Raw genomic sequence first — 14,152 nt, 5'->3', positions numbered from 1 at the left:
CACTTGTGGGCACACATCCCTTCCCTTTAAGATAACAACATGGAAATCACACACATCTCTTCCATTTACATCCCATTGGTGAGAACTTCGTCACATCATCACGGCATCACATCTAGCTGCAAGGGAAGCTGTACGACCATGTGCCGGCTGAAATTAATGGATTCTATTATTAAAGGAAGAGGGGAGAGCAGGTACTGGGAGACAATCTATCATAATGACTCTCCATGGCCTACCACCAAGCCTGCCGTCCCAGCCTCATTTCCTTTAGCCCCTCTTTATGTTTTGTTTGAATCTAAGTGGGCTACATTTTAGTCTCCAAAACATGCAGGTTTTGTGATATCTCCCCTCTTTAACTTTGCTCATACTGTATAGTGCTACTGGGATGCCTTTTCTCCTCTGTGTGCTTTGTGAATATGAACTTGCCTTCAAAGTCCATCTCAGCTGCCTTCACTTAACTAGGATCCTTCTTTCTCTAAACTCCCACAGGTTCCTTCATCTGTCCTTTACTAGTGGCATACAGAGTACTGTCTGCCTTATGTTTCCACAGCTTCTACAGCTTCTCTATCTTAGTGGGAAGAGACAAATTCCATGTTCAAGTCTGAGTTCTGCCATAAAAAAATGTGAGCTTCAATAAAGTACCTAAATGTTGCAAAGCCTTGGTTTCCTCACTAGCAAAATGGCTTTAATGCCCGCCCTGCAGAGCTGGTGTGAGGATTAAATGAGATTACATATGTAAAGTTCCCAGAATGGTACTGGGTACTAAAGTGGATATGCTCCTTCTCCCTACCTCCAAGTAGTAGGTCTCCTGAGCTTAGGAAGTCTCCTCTCTTCTTTCCCCCCGCTCTTTAAAAAGTGGTTGTCTAGTACCTGATGGACCTCAGATAATGTTTCTTGAATTTAGTAATTCATTCAACACATAATTTCTGAGCAACCACTATATATCAGGTACTCCTTTGGGGATATAGTGATGAACAAGTCAGAAAAATGTCTAGACTTTCAAACAGCATCTAGAGAGGGGAAAACAATGAACAAACTAAACAAAAGAACAGGTTGACTGCAGAAAGTGTTAAGTATCATGAAAAAAATAAAATAGGGTAGTTGGTAGCGAGGGACTGGGAACGAATGCGTAAATGAACAGGTAGGTGAGGAGGTGGGTGAACAACTCTATTGCTAAAATATGGCTGAGCCTGCCTAGGTTCTTCTGAGCTGTTATCCAGGGCGTCTGGACAGGTCTCCTCTTGTCTTCCTCCCCAGGCCAGCTCAGCAAAGCTGATAAAGAACTAATTATTGTGGTGATCAGCCTGGCCAGCAGGTGCCCATACAGCGTGGTTGTCCACAGTGCCCAGTACAGGGTCTACTCGAAGAATCCAATGCTCTCTGACCAGGTTAGTGCCCGCCTCCCCATGCCAGATTCAGGGTTTCTTCAGACATGAGGAAAGGGAAAAGCCCATGCCACTCTCGGGTGCAAAAAACACATGCCTCTAGTTCTTCCCATTGCTTGAGTTCCCTTTCAGTCCCCATCACTGTGCCCACCTGCTTCTGTGTGTATGTGATGTTTGGGGCTAGAGGTTAGCTGAGCCCCAGCTTTGTGCCAAACCTGGTACTGGATACTTGGCATACATTCTCTCAAATGCACACAACTCCCCCTCTAGGTTGAGCCTTATTATAACCATTTTACCCTTAAAGTTCAGAGCTGTAACTTAACATGGGGCATACAACTAGAATGTGGCAGAGTCCATTTTCAAAGCTTGCATGCTTTCTGGTACATTATACTGTTTGCATTTTCCAGTGTGAATTTAGTCTATCCACTAAATTATTCCTAATGGGCCCAAACCAGTTTTGTAGGTTTTATTTCTTATTTCTGGCCCCAATCCTGGGCCTGTCTCCCTCTCATTCTGGAACTGCCTCCATCTACTCTTTTCTACCAAGACTGGTTGTGCAATGGGTCTCAACCCCCTGCCAACGGTTTACCCTCTCCTTGCTTCATCCAGAGTCGGATCATCTGGATGTTAGAGGTCATGCTAATTCTTCCCAGAGAAATGGATTGAGGATAAAGAACACAGTGAACATGGGTTTGGCACCAAGTTTACAGTGTCCTACTGAACTCTACAGTGCAATTCCTGATGCTTTGAGCTGGGGAACAGAAATATCTGTTCTCTGCATTTATTCCTGAGGTTAAGGGTATCAGTCTTCATACCCCAACCTTCCCTCCTGACCGTACCTGAGTGGAAATCTTACAGACTGTTCCCTGAGAGCCTCTGTTGTTAGCCTGAAGATAACTTCAGGACAGATATATTATCCCCTTTCCCCTGCTCAGAGCCTTCTGCCTACTCGCCAGAACTTTGCTCATCCAGGATCAGTTTCTCAGGCATTGCCTCCCTGGTGACCATATGGTGTGCTGTCACACCATGGTTTCCTGAACTATTCTTCTATTTTTAGGTGTTTAGTAGTTTTCAGCATTATGCTTCAGCAAGGGTAATGATTATTAGTATAATCTTTGAAATCCAGTATACTTGGATTCAGATCCCAGCTCTGCTCCTCTAGCTGTGTGACCTTGGGGTCACTTCACCTCTCTGAGCTTCAGTTCCTTTGCCAATAAAATGGGGGTGTAATAAGAAATACTACTTCCTAGGGAAGTAAAGGGATAATTATCTGAGCTTTACTTTTCTCACATGAAAAGATTTGAGGTCCTTTTGTACTAAGAGTGTCTGAGTCTTGGTTCTGAGATTTTTGATGCCATAGGTATTTAGTGGAGAAAGAGGTTCTTATAGTTGGAGTAAGTAAAGAAGTCTTCTTGGCAGAGATGCCAGAGTTCAGGTTTGCATTCCATTGAACTTGACCAAAATATCCATCTGAAAAGTTTATTATGGCCTGACTTTGCCCCTTTACTCTACCCTTGGATTTTTTCATTAATGTCCATTTTGTTAGGCCTGTGTTTTATTGGCTGTATTTTGATGAATAGAGATTCTGCTTCTGACTGTGTTTTTCTTGCAGGTCTGTGTGAACTGGAGAAAGTCTGACCTCCTTGCTCGGGAAAAGGCAATGCTGGAGTTTGCACTTGCTATTTCCAGAGCTGATGACATAACAGATGACCATTTCAAAAAGCTCGAAGTGCATGGCTTCAACCGAGAAGATGCCTGGGATATAGCTACCATTTCAGCTTTTTATGCCATGTCCAACTGCCTTGCTAATTTTGTCAATCTTGTTCCTAACAAAGAATTCTATTTGATGGGCAGAACCAATGATGTCAAAGACATCAAGAGTAAACCGGCTGCTCCCAAAGTATAAAAGCCTGAATGGAAAGGCCAGTGTTTACATTTCAGGCACACTACATTAGAAGACATCAATTGGGAAGCAGTTTTTTGAAAACATCTAGTCAGTGGACAGGGAAGAAAGTAAATAAATTTGCTTCCTGCTTGCTTGATGAGATAGATCCTAAGTGTCAGGGATATCCAGAAACATGTGATACCTGGGCCTAGGGGAAACCTTTGCCAATTTCAGGAAACCTTTGCCACTTTACTTTTGTTGTGATCTGAAAAGAGCATCAGGAGCAAAGGCGTTCAGAAGATGCTTTAGGCATTTTTGATGAAGTGGTATCTGTGAATTTCAGGAATTTAAAGTTTTTAGCTTTCAGAAATAGTGTTACATAGAAATTGGTGTAGACTGTGATTTGAAATCAATTCATTGTTAACATGGTTGTATTTAAAGAGTCTCAAAGGCAGTTGGTAAATAGGAGCTGGCATAGTTAAAGTTCTGTTTTTAGTGCTTTCTCAGTTAACTTCCAGTGATTTTTTTTTTTTTTTTACTGATTGGTTGTAAAATCATGGTCACTTATTTTAGTCCTTAAGTAATGTATTCTTATTTTAGGTTTTAGTAAAGATTACTTGGAATAAGTGAACACTTACATTTTAAGTAGAAGCATAAGAAAAAAACAGGCATTACTGAAAGACTTGTTCCATGTGTTACAAGCACCTCTGCCTTAAGTTTGTGGCTATCTTAACTTTTCAAGACTCATTATCTAACTGCTAGAGATATACGTAAACCTACAAAATGTTTTTGTTCCCATTTGGTTTCTTTTGATTCTCTCAATTGTCAGTGAACGGTTCTTATTCAGTTTGGGGGCTATAGTGTGTTAATTTTGAATTGCCAGAACTGTGAAATCTAATTCTCTTGGGTCAGTACAAACTCTTGTAGAACTTGCGCTTTTCTATTGGAACTGTATCTTAAATGCCTTAGAATATGGAACCTTTAAATTTTAAGTTTTATTTTACTTATTAAAAAAGTTAACATTGGTGAATGTGTCATGGTCAAGGTTTTGTAGGGCATAAAGTTTTAGCCATTGGCCATAACTTGGAGGTCAAGCAACAGGCCTCTATTAAATAGGCCTATTGCAGCCGGAAGTTGTGGGTCATTAAGGGAGATTATTTGTTAATCATAAGATAGACCTCAATTGCTTCTGCTCTGTTTGGGCAACATGGGGGATAGCTCCAGAGGAATGGCTGCCTTGATCTTATCTGAAGTCAGGACGCTTGCTTCTTGCCCTTTTTTTTTATCAGCTCATGGACAGGAGAGCTGAGTAACTATTAACTTTCCTGCTGGAAGCACCTGCTGAATGTTCAGCCCTCTCTGAATCTCATTCCTTTCCTCCAGAGATACTTTAGGTCTATTCTCACAGGATAGATCTTTCTACAAAGATCCTCCAGATTTTTCTTCAGTCACCAAATGTGAGCTTTTTACAACACAGCTCTTGATCAAGACTTAGAAGAGTTGTCAGTTCCTTATCTACTCCTCCTTTTACCTCAAGCTTTCCTTTATTGAAGACTCCCCTTCCCAAGAAACACCCCAGTTCCTGTTAACCCTTTTCTGCAGAGTTCTGTGTATTTATCTTCAATAGCGGTGATGAAGGGCCTTGTATCTGTCATGCCCTCCATGCCCTGCCTGGCAGATTGTAAGCAGGGTTGACGCTGGGCTCTATTGCTTGTAAGGTGAATTTGATTCAGGTCTCCTGCTCCTGTCAGTGACTCCTGGCTGGATATATAATCTTTCCTGCAGAGAGGAAGGCTTTGGCCTTGCTAAAGTTTGGCCTATTGTGCCGACGCTGGGAATCGGGCAGATAATCAGGGCACCAGTAGGCCCCATTTTCCAGGCACTGTACAGGCCAGGGCTTTTTAGTGCAGAAGTTAACTGGTGTCCTTAGACCTCCAGGTTTAGTAGGCAGTAAACTATGCCACTGACTATGTGAGACCAGCATGGTAATTTCTTCCCCTCGCTGATGTGTGTAAAGTGGAGGATAACAGTAGGTAATCATACCGAACCTCTCTAACTAGTCAGGCCCAGTCACCCCCTGGCACACAGTGACAGTCACTGACAACTACAAAATGTCGCACTCGGTGCCCAGATGCTAATTGCACCATACAGCCCCGGCCCTGAGCATTCTCAGTTGTGCACACATACAGTTGAGTCGCTCGGACCGCCTTCGGTCGGTGTCCCGGCTTTCGCGGTCCCCGGCGGATGGTGGCGAAGGGAGGCGCGGGTTTCCCAGCCGGCGGGGTTAGGCCAACGCGCGCCGGAAGTGGCGGCTGGGAAGGGTGGGCTGAGGTGTCTGCCGGCGGGGCAGCGGCCCGGAGCGGGGGGCGGGGGCGCCAGTTATGTTTCCCTTCGGACCCGGTAGCCCCGGAGGGGACCAGGAGGCCGGGGCTGATGAGCCAGCACCCCACAGAGGAGAGGCGGCAACAACCGGGTACCTCCCTTCCCCGCCCGCGCTGCCACTGCCTGGGGCTGACGCAGCTCCTCCCCCGTCGCCTTCCCGGAGCCCGCGTCGCTCCGGCGGCCCTTCGCTGCCCCAGGCCTCGCGCGCCGCGCAGCTCGGGTCACCTGGAGCGCTGCAGTCCTCAGCTGCCTCCGCCCTGGGAGAGCCGTCACCGCCCTCCCCGACGTGCCGGCGGCCCGGGCCAGACTGCAAGGCCGGGAGCCGGGAAGCGCACGGCCTCGGCGCCCGGCTGTTCGGGTGGCTGAGAGAGCGCAGCCTGGGCCGCGGGCTGTTCGTGGATCCGGCGCGCGACAATTTCCGCACCATGACTAACCTCTATGGTTCCATCCATCCCGCGGACTCGGTGTACCTCAGCACCCGCACCCACGGTGCCGTCTTCAATCTCGAGTACTCGCCCGACGGGTAAGCGCGGTCCTTCGGAGGGCGGGTACCTGCCTCCACCTGGCTCGGCTGCCCTTGGGCCCCTGCCCAGGGCTCGCTTGATCGGTCCGGGCCGGGGTGTGCGAGTTTGTTTGGGGTCATTGGCGTTCATGCTCCTGGCGCTTTCTGAAATGCTCGATTGCTGTCGGAGGCCCCATCCTGCCCCATCCTGCGCCCGTGGCCTCATTTGCTCACCTGGACACCCAGGCTCTGTGAAGGGGAAATTCCTACAGCCACATAGCAGGTCTGTCAGAGCCAGTCCAGAACTGGGGTTTTCTGGCACACTAGATGCTCAGTAAACACACTGGATAAATGCCCAATTTTTTCCCTGTAACCCTTGGCTTGCGTTTTTCTCACCTAAGCATGTGTCAAGGGTAGGGAGCCAGCACATGTCTTGTACATAGTGCTTGACTTGCCCCGTGGGGACAAGTGTGCGTTCCTTTGCTCCAGTAAGATGCTAAAGACACTGCAGAGAGGTGTCTTATGAATTGGGGAGGCATTTGTGAAGTTTCCAGGGTAGACTACATGCTTCTGTTAAGAGGATCCAGCCTTTTTCCTGGCTGATTAAATATCTCGTGTTTGGCCTCTGTTTACTTTGGGCCGATTTTCAAAATAATATATTTTTAAAACTGTTTTGTGAGTATGCGAACAAGTTTAACAGCAGTCAAAGAGAAAATTTACACAGTTCCACCATGAGACGACATGGTTAATATAACTCTGACCTTATCAAGGCTTCTGGATTCCTGTTATTTGCTTAGTGTTCATTCAGTCATTGCCTCATTCAGCAAATAATTGTTGAACGTTTGTATGTACCAGAGGTGGACGTTGCAGTGATGAGCAAAACCAGCTAATGGTACTGCTTTCACTGATCTTGGGACCAAATGGTTCAACTAAATATGAATAACCATACTAAATGATTCATAATGTATATTTACAAATTGAGGTAAAGGCTTGAAGGAACCTGTTGTAGAATAGGGTGTTTGAGGTTTCCCTTAGGAAGTGACACTTAACGAAGATCAGAAAAATGAGTAGAAGATGAATTAGTCAAGATAGGGTTGGGGAGTATTTCATGTGGAGGAACTAGTGTGTCAAAGGACCTGTGGCTGGAGGGGCAGCATATCATGTGAGAGAAGCTGAATGATGATAGGTTAACACAGCAAAGAATTTTGCTAAAGAAAGACTTAACGTGTGCTAAGGAAGGAGCAAAGCAACTGAATCTGGAATCACTTAGCAGGTACATCTTATTCCATTTCCCTGATGCAAATGCTTCTTCCTAATTACACTTGGTGCTGGGATCTCTGGAGTTTCTCATTATAGCAGTTGTGTGGAACTTTAACAATAAATGTGCACCTGAATACAGAGGAAATTGGTGAGAGGAGAAAGCATTTTGCTGAGGTTTATTCGTGGAACCTCCTCTTCCCTCTATTTCCTCCAACCAAGCCCTATTCTTTTTTTTAAGGATTTTATTGGGGAATTGGGGAAGGGGAACAGACAAGTTGCTGTCCTTTTGTTCTTCATCTAGTTGTGGAGGACGTCGCTTCACTGGCCCATGTTGGTATTGTAATCATTGTGCTCTTCCCAGCTGAGGCAGATCGGTCTGTCACCAGCCATTGGACAGCTCTCTCACGGCGGCTCACGAAAGTGCACGCCAGCTGCTTGCCAGCCCCACTGCAGCCTTTGCCGACACTGGCGATCATGGCAGCCCAGCTCCAGGTCGAGTTGTTGTTCACAATCTTAGCTGTAGAGGGCGCAGCATCTCTGGGCCCATGTGGGAATGGAACTGGCAGCCCTGTTCAGAGCTCGCACTTTTACCAACTGAGTCACTTGGCTGGCCCCAAACCCTATTCTTAAAGCTCCTCCCAAAATACCAAGAGTCTCTTCCTCATAAACATTCAGTTCCTCTCTTCTCAATATCCCAGCTCCTCTCCTCCCTCCTCCTACCTATTCTGTCAGACCTTCAGAAGTAGCTGTTTCTACTCTTTGGAGGTGGGATTTTAGGTAGAGGGTGGGAGGGGTAGAATGAGTTATGAAGAAGGAATTCCATTGCCAGTGATACTAGAATGAGGAATGTATTACTGATAGTTCTTGTTTGACTATGGACTGTATTTTCCGATAGAAACATTTTTGTAAAAAGTGATTAAGTACTCTGATATTTAAACAAAATAAATAATGTTTAATTACCCAGTTAATAATACACTCATTGTAGAAAACCTAGGTAATGAACAAAAAGAAGCTAAACAAAACGATCCCAAAGATTAATTAGATATTTCAGGAATTTTTTTCTTGGTATATGTTGATTTTAATACAGTCTTGGAATCATGCTGTTTTGTAGCCTGCTTTTTAAAATACAGTATATTGTGAATTACCTATGTTAATAAATATATTTCCACAACATTTTTTCACTAGTTTAAATAAACCCTCTATAAACAAATATTTTAGACTTATGTCCTTATGATAAATCCCTGAAATGAATTCAGGTCATGAAGATTTTGGATACCTATTATTAAATTGTCCTCTGTGAAGACTATACCAATTCTCATTCCTATCAGAGACATATGAAAGCGCTTGTCTCCTATACTCTTGCCAACATTGCACAATGCATTTCTTTTTCATCTATGTCAAAGTGATAGGTGAAAATAGTTCATTGTTTTAATTTTTTAGTATCTTACTTCATCTACTAATATACTCCAAATTTTTATAGCACTTAATTTTTTAGAAGTGACATCTCTTTGTTAAATGAAGTAATTTCTCATACCCTTCAGTTATGTATCAGTTAAATCAACTTAACTGGATACCATAACCACTGTCACTTACAAGAACTTCTCAGTACAGAGGAGAGATGACACTGAAGGTAAGATTTAAAAATATGAATTTAATAGAGACCAGACTAGAAAGAAGTTGCCACTAAAAAAGAAATGAAAGGATACATGGATTATAAGATAATTTCTAAAGAATTCCCAAAATGTTTTAAGCAATAGTAATGTTGTCAAAATAAGTGTATCACCTTCTAAGATAACATTTTTAAAAAGGAAATTTGATAATGTTAATAGATAGATAATAAAATGTGGGACTTTCTCAAGCAATTCCTCTATGAAAACATATTAGGCACTGCTGAAAAGAGAATTAGTGTGTTAGAGAATGGAAGTGAAGAAATTATCCAGAATGCAGATGAGAGAGACAGATTGAAAATACAAAGGTTTAGTGACATGAAGCATAGAGAGAAAAACCCCATAACGTATATATTTGGTTAGTTCCTGAAGAAAATGAGATAAGTAATGGGGCAAAAAACCTATTTGAAGAGATAAAAGCTGAGAACTTTCCAGAATTGAAAAAAAAGTACTAAGCCATGATTTAAGAAGCACAACACTTCCCAAGTAGGAATCCTCCCTAGACATATAGTGAAACTGCAAGAAAACAAATACAAAATCTTAAAAGCTAGAGAAAAAAGACCTTCAAAGAAGTAACTATGAGCCTCATAGCCAATTAGTCAATAATAGTGTAAATCAGAGGACAATGATGATTATTTTTAGTATGCTGGAAAAAAAAACTGCCAATCTAACTGTCTTCGAGGATTAACAAGTATGCGAACTTGTTGCAACTAACCATTTTTTATATCAGAGGGATTATTATGAATTTGTACCAACTGGACAAACAGTTAACCAAGTTTACTATTTGGAAGTGCTGAAAAGGCTGTGTTAAAAAGTTATACCTGAACTTTTCATCAACAATTCATGGCTTTTTTTTTCCCCCAAAAAGATTTTTATTGTGGAATCGGGGAAGGGGAACAGACAAGTTGCTGTCCTCTTGCTCTTCGGTCTAGTTGTGGAGGACGTCGCCTCACTGGCCCATGTTGGTATTGTAATCATTGCGCTCTTCCCTGGTGAGGCAGTCTCTCACCGGTCATTGGACTGCCGCTCTCGGGAGCTCATGGCCAGCCACCTTGAGCTGCCGGCCAGCCCAGTCCCACTGCAGCCTACACTGTGGTCACTGGCAACCCCTGGCAGCCCAGCTGTAGGTCAAGCTTCCGTTCACCATCTTAGCTGTAGAGGGTGCAGCGTCACTGGCCCTAATGTGGGATCTGAACTGGGGCCCTGCTGCTCAGAGCTGGCGTCCTAAGCCAACTCCTAAGCAACACGCCACTCGGCCGGCCCAACAATTCATGGCTCTTGAATCATGACAGTGGACCAGCTCACACAGCACTGTCTGTGAGGGCGTTTTTAGCCAGTAAACAAATAACTGTATTGGAACACCCTCCTTACTCACCTGATATGGACCCCAATGACTTTTTTCTTTACCCAAAGATAAAGGAAATATTGAAAGGAAGACATTTGGATGACATTCAGGACATCAAGGGTAATACGATGACAGCTCTGATGGCCATTCCAGAAAAAGAGTTCCAAAATTGCTTTGAAGGGTGGACTAGGCACTGGCATCGGTGCATAGCTTCCCAAAGGGAGTACTTCGAAGGTGACCATAGTGGTATTCAGCAATGAGGGATGTAGCACTTTTTCTAGGATGAGTTTGTGAACTTAATTGTCAGACCTCGTATACCCAGCAAAGATGAAGAACAAAGATGAAATAAATATTCACACAATCAAAGCTGAGTAAGTTTGCCACCAGACTTTCAATAATGGAATTCTAAGTTGAGAGAGAAGAAAAGATTTTCAAATGGAAGGTTTGAGATGCTAGAAGGAATAAAGAACAAAGAAAATGGAAAATATGTAAAATGAATTTTGTCTTTTGGGATTAACAGAGATGGAACTAAAATAGAGGGCAACAATTATATATAAATTATGAAGGGATGTTCTAAATTCCTTATGTCTTTTTGAGGAGAAATTATATATTAGCTGTAGGCTTTAATAAGTTTAGTATGCATATTAAAATTTGCAAGGTAACCACCAAAAGATAAGAAAGAACATATCCTTTCTAGTAGATATGGAACTATATGGAATAAGAAAATAATTCCAAAAGAAGACAAGAAAGGGAAAGAAAAAAATAGAAAAGATACAATATATAAAAAGAACAAAGAATGGTTGAAAGTAAATCCATATGTTACTAATTATAATAAATATAGAAATACTAAATGTTCAAAAGAATAGAGAAAGATTATTCAAATGCATTTTAAATAAAACAAAGCTGGTGAGCTATATTAATGTCATACAAAATGGGCTTAAAAGGGCAAAAATTACTATACATATAAGGTCATTTCATAATAATAAAAGCTCAGTTTACTTGGAAAATAGATAAGTTCTGAACTTGAATGAGTTTTATATTTAAAATATATACATATCAAAAATTGATAACTTCAAGGAGAAAACGAATTTATCATAGGAGAAGCTCTTCATACACATCATAGTGGACCTCAGTTAATCAAATACAAACATAAAGATACACAAGATAAAACACTTAAAATCTTGCTCCCAAGGGCAGATATAGAATACTGCATTCAGGCCTGATATTCAGCTAGTACACATTATTTCATCTGTATCAGTTGTTAAAATTTTGATATATGTTCATAGTAGATAACTAGGTATTGCCCCAAGCCCATTGAATTCCCTTCTAATGCATCAACACCTTACATGAGACCTCCCAGAATAACCCTTTATATAGCAACTATAGAATTAAGAACTGGCACAGCAAGCTATGAACAAACATCTCACTGGAGAACTATAGCATCCATTCTAATTGCTTCTGACCCATGCTGGGTACCCTCCTTTCCACTCCCACCCCACACAAAATCCATAGGCAAATGCCTAGTGACCATTTGGCTTCTCTTAGTGTGGGGCTGCCTACCTTTCTCAGGCACTTGCCCACTTTCACATGGTCATTTGTGGGAACTGCAGCCTCTGAGGAGATCCAGAGAAATGCAGAGAGCAGTCAGTGAGAGTAATAGCACTATTGGGGGGCACCATCCAACATAATAACTCTTGGCATAGTGTGTACTTCTATGGAAAGATAGGATACTCAACAGATGAATGAGGCCTAAGGGGATGGTTTACAGTTGAATGATTCCTGGGATGCAGATTCCTAATTTTATCATTCCTGTTGAATTCCATCTTTATTTAGTGGGATAAGTTTGCCAAAACACACTGAATACCTGCCCACGATGGGTGTTAATAACACTCATTTTATTAATGAAAATGATTGCCCACATAAATGTTCTCTGTACCAGACATATTTATTTGAGAGAACTGAGAAGTAGAAAGGTCATCAATATACAAAGGATTTGTATCCTGGCTAATGCTCATAACTGCTATATTACATTATCTCTCATCTGGACGGAAGGATTAGGTTTGATATACAGTAAGTCCCTGACTTACAAGTGAGTTCCATTCTGGGAGAACGTTCGTAAGTCAGATTCGATCGTAAGTCAGATTCAATCGTAATTCCAACTCGTTCATAAGTCTGACAAAGTGAGTCTTTGCACTTCCTAGCAGTCCCCTCCCCATCACCACTGCTTTTCCTCTTGCTTCCGGACATCCTGGGCTCTGATTGAGCACTGTACTACTGTACACTCGCTCGGTACAGTAAGCACACAACCGCACACAGTGACAATGTCTAGCAGACGTGAGCTACTTCCGCGATTTGTTCGCAACTCGAATGTTCGTAAGTCGGGGACTTACTGTAATTAAATATTATATATCAATAAATTACTCTTTTGATTTAGTTATTAAAATAATTGAATACATACTGAATATACAAAATTAATAAGCATTATAAAAGCTAAAAAAATTTAATAAACTTACTGTTACTTCAGCAAAAGTTAAAAACAGGATTCAGCCCCATGAACAATTCTGTTGATGTTAAGAGTAATTTTTTTTTTCACTTATCAAGAGTACAGGTTACTTAATGACTACCTATTTAATGTGGAAATTCTTGGGCTTTATGCCCCTCCATGGTTCAGACAGGGCATCTGTGTCAAACAAGATTATGGCTACAATTTCCAAAAATTAATAAATGATTGGAAATTACTAGAATAACTTGATGAACAATTTATTATAACTAATATCACTTGCCAAGCATTTTTATAATCTATAGGTTAGTTTATTAAGAAAATGTTTTTAATTTTATTCATATGTTAATTTATATTATTGAATGTTTAACATTTTAATATCACTCTCTATTATATGTAACAGCTACCTCATGCTTGGGTTTTTTTTTTCAAATACACAAGAAGATTTACAAAATTTTCACATATAAGGCCACATATTTCAAAAGATTATCATAGAGTACAGTTTCTCAGTACAATGTGATCACTAGAAATTACTAACAAAAAGATAACTAAAAATTACCTCATGTGTTTTCAAAAAACATTTATAAATAACTCTTGGGCCAAAGAAGAAATGATAATGGAAATTAGAAATATTTAGAACTAAATGATAATGGAAATACCACGTCTCGAAACTTGTGGAATATATATAAGTAAAACAGTACCTCAGGAAAATTATGATCTTTAATAAACTGGAAAGGAAGACAGGGAAAATTAATGAGTTAAATATCCATCTCATGAAAGAGAACGGTGAGGTTAACTGCAAATAATAGCAAAGTAAATCTGAAGTAGGAGAAGGAAGGAAGGAAATTACTTCAGTAACAATAGAATTAGTGAAATTTTAAAATTCAATAGAAATACCCAACAGAGAGAAAACTTGTTTTTGAAAAGGCAAATAAAATTGAAAAACACTCATTGATCAAGAGAATGCCCAAATAAACAAATTAAGAATGATAATGGGGGGCTGGCTGAATGGCGTGTTGGTTAAGAACTGGCTTGGGACGCCAGAGGCCCCTGGTTCGGATCCCACATATGAGGGCCAGTGACACTGCCCTCGACAGCTAAGATGCTGAACAACAGCTCAACCTGGAGCTGGACTGCCATGAGTCGCCGGCGACGGCACGTGGGTTGCCATGGGCTACTGTGTGTAGCCAGCAGCCAGTGTGAGCAGCTAGCAGCCGCTGTGAGCAGCC

At 41.7% G+C, this 14,152-nt stretch overlaps 2 protein-coding genes across 3 annotated transcripts in view; one reads left to right on the top strand and one right to left on the bottom strand.

The window, feature by feature from the left end:
• The window catches only part of EXOSC3 (exosome component 3), a 39,705-nt gene extending 33,556 nt beyond the window's left edge, over positions 1-6,149 (bottom strand). The window contains exon 1 of one of the 2 annotated variants that reach the window (XM_019649517.1): positions 6,084-6,149. The gene's annotated coding sequence lies outside the window, so the exon portion shown is untranslated. Of the gene's footprint in view, positions 1-5,454; positions 5,549-6,083 lie in introns of those variants that run through there. The other variant, XM_019649518.1, reaches the window with a different exon arrangement.
• Positions 5,568-14,152, top strand: part of DCAF10 (DDB1 and CUL4 associated factor 10) — a 42,982-nt gene continuing 34,397 nt past the window's right edge. The window contains exon 1 of the mRNA XM_019649516.1: positions 5,568-6,172. Within this exon, the coding sequence (XP_019505061.1) occupies positions 5,649-6,172 (524 nt within the window). The 5' untranslated portion in view covers positions 5,568-5,648. The remainder of the gene's footprint in view (positions 6,173-14,152) is intronic.

The sequence above is a fragment of the Hipposideros armiger genome, unplaced genomic scaffold (genome assembly GCF_001890085.2).
Source record: "Hipposideros armiger isolate ML-2016 unplaced genomic scaffold, ASM189008v1 scaffold_133, whole genome shotgun sequence".
Lineage (NCBI taxonomy): Eukaryota > Metazoa > Chordata > Mammalia > Chiroptera > Hipposideridae > Hipposideros > Hipposideros armiger.
This window is presented reverse-complemented; position numbering and strand designations above follow the sequence as displayed.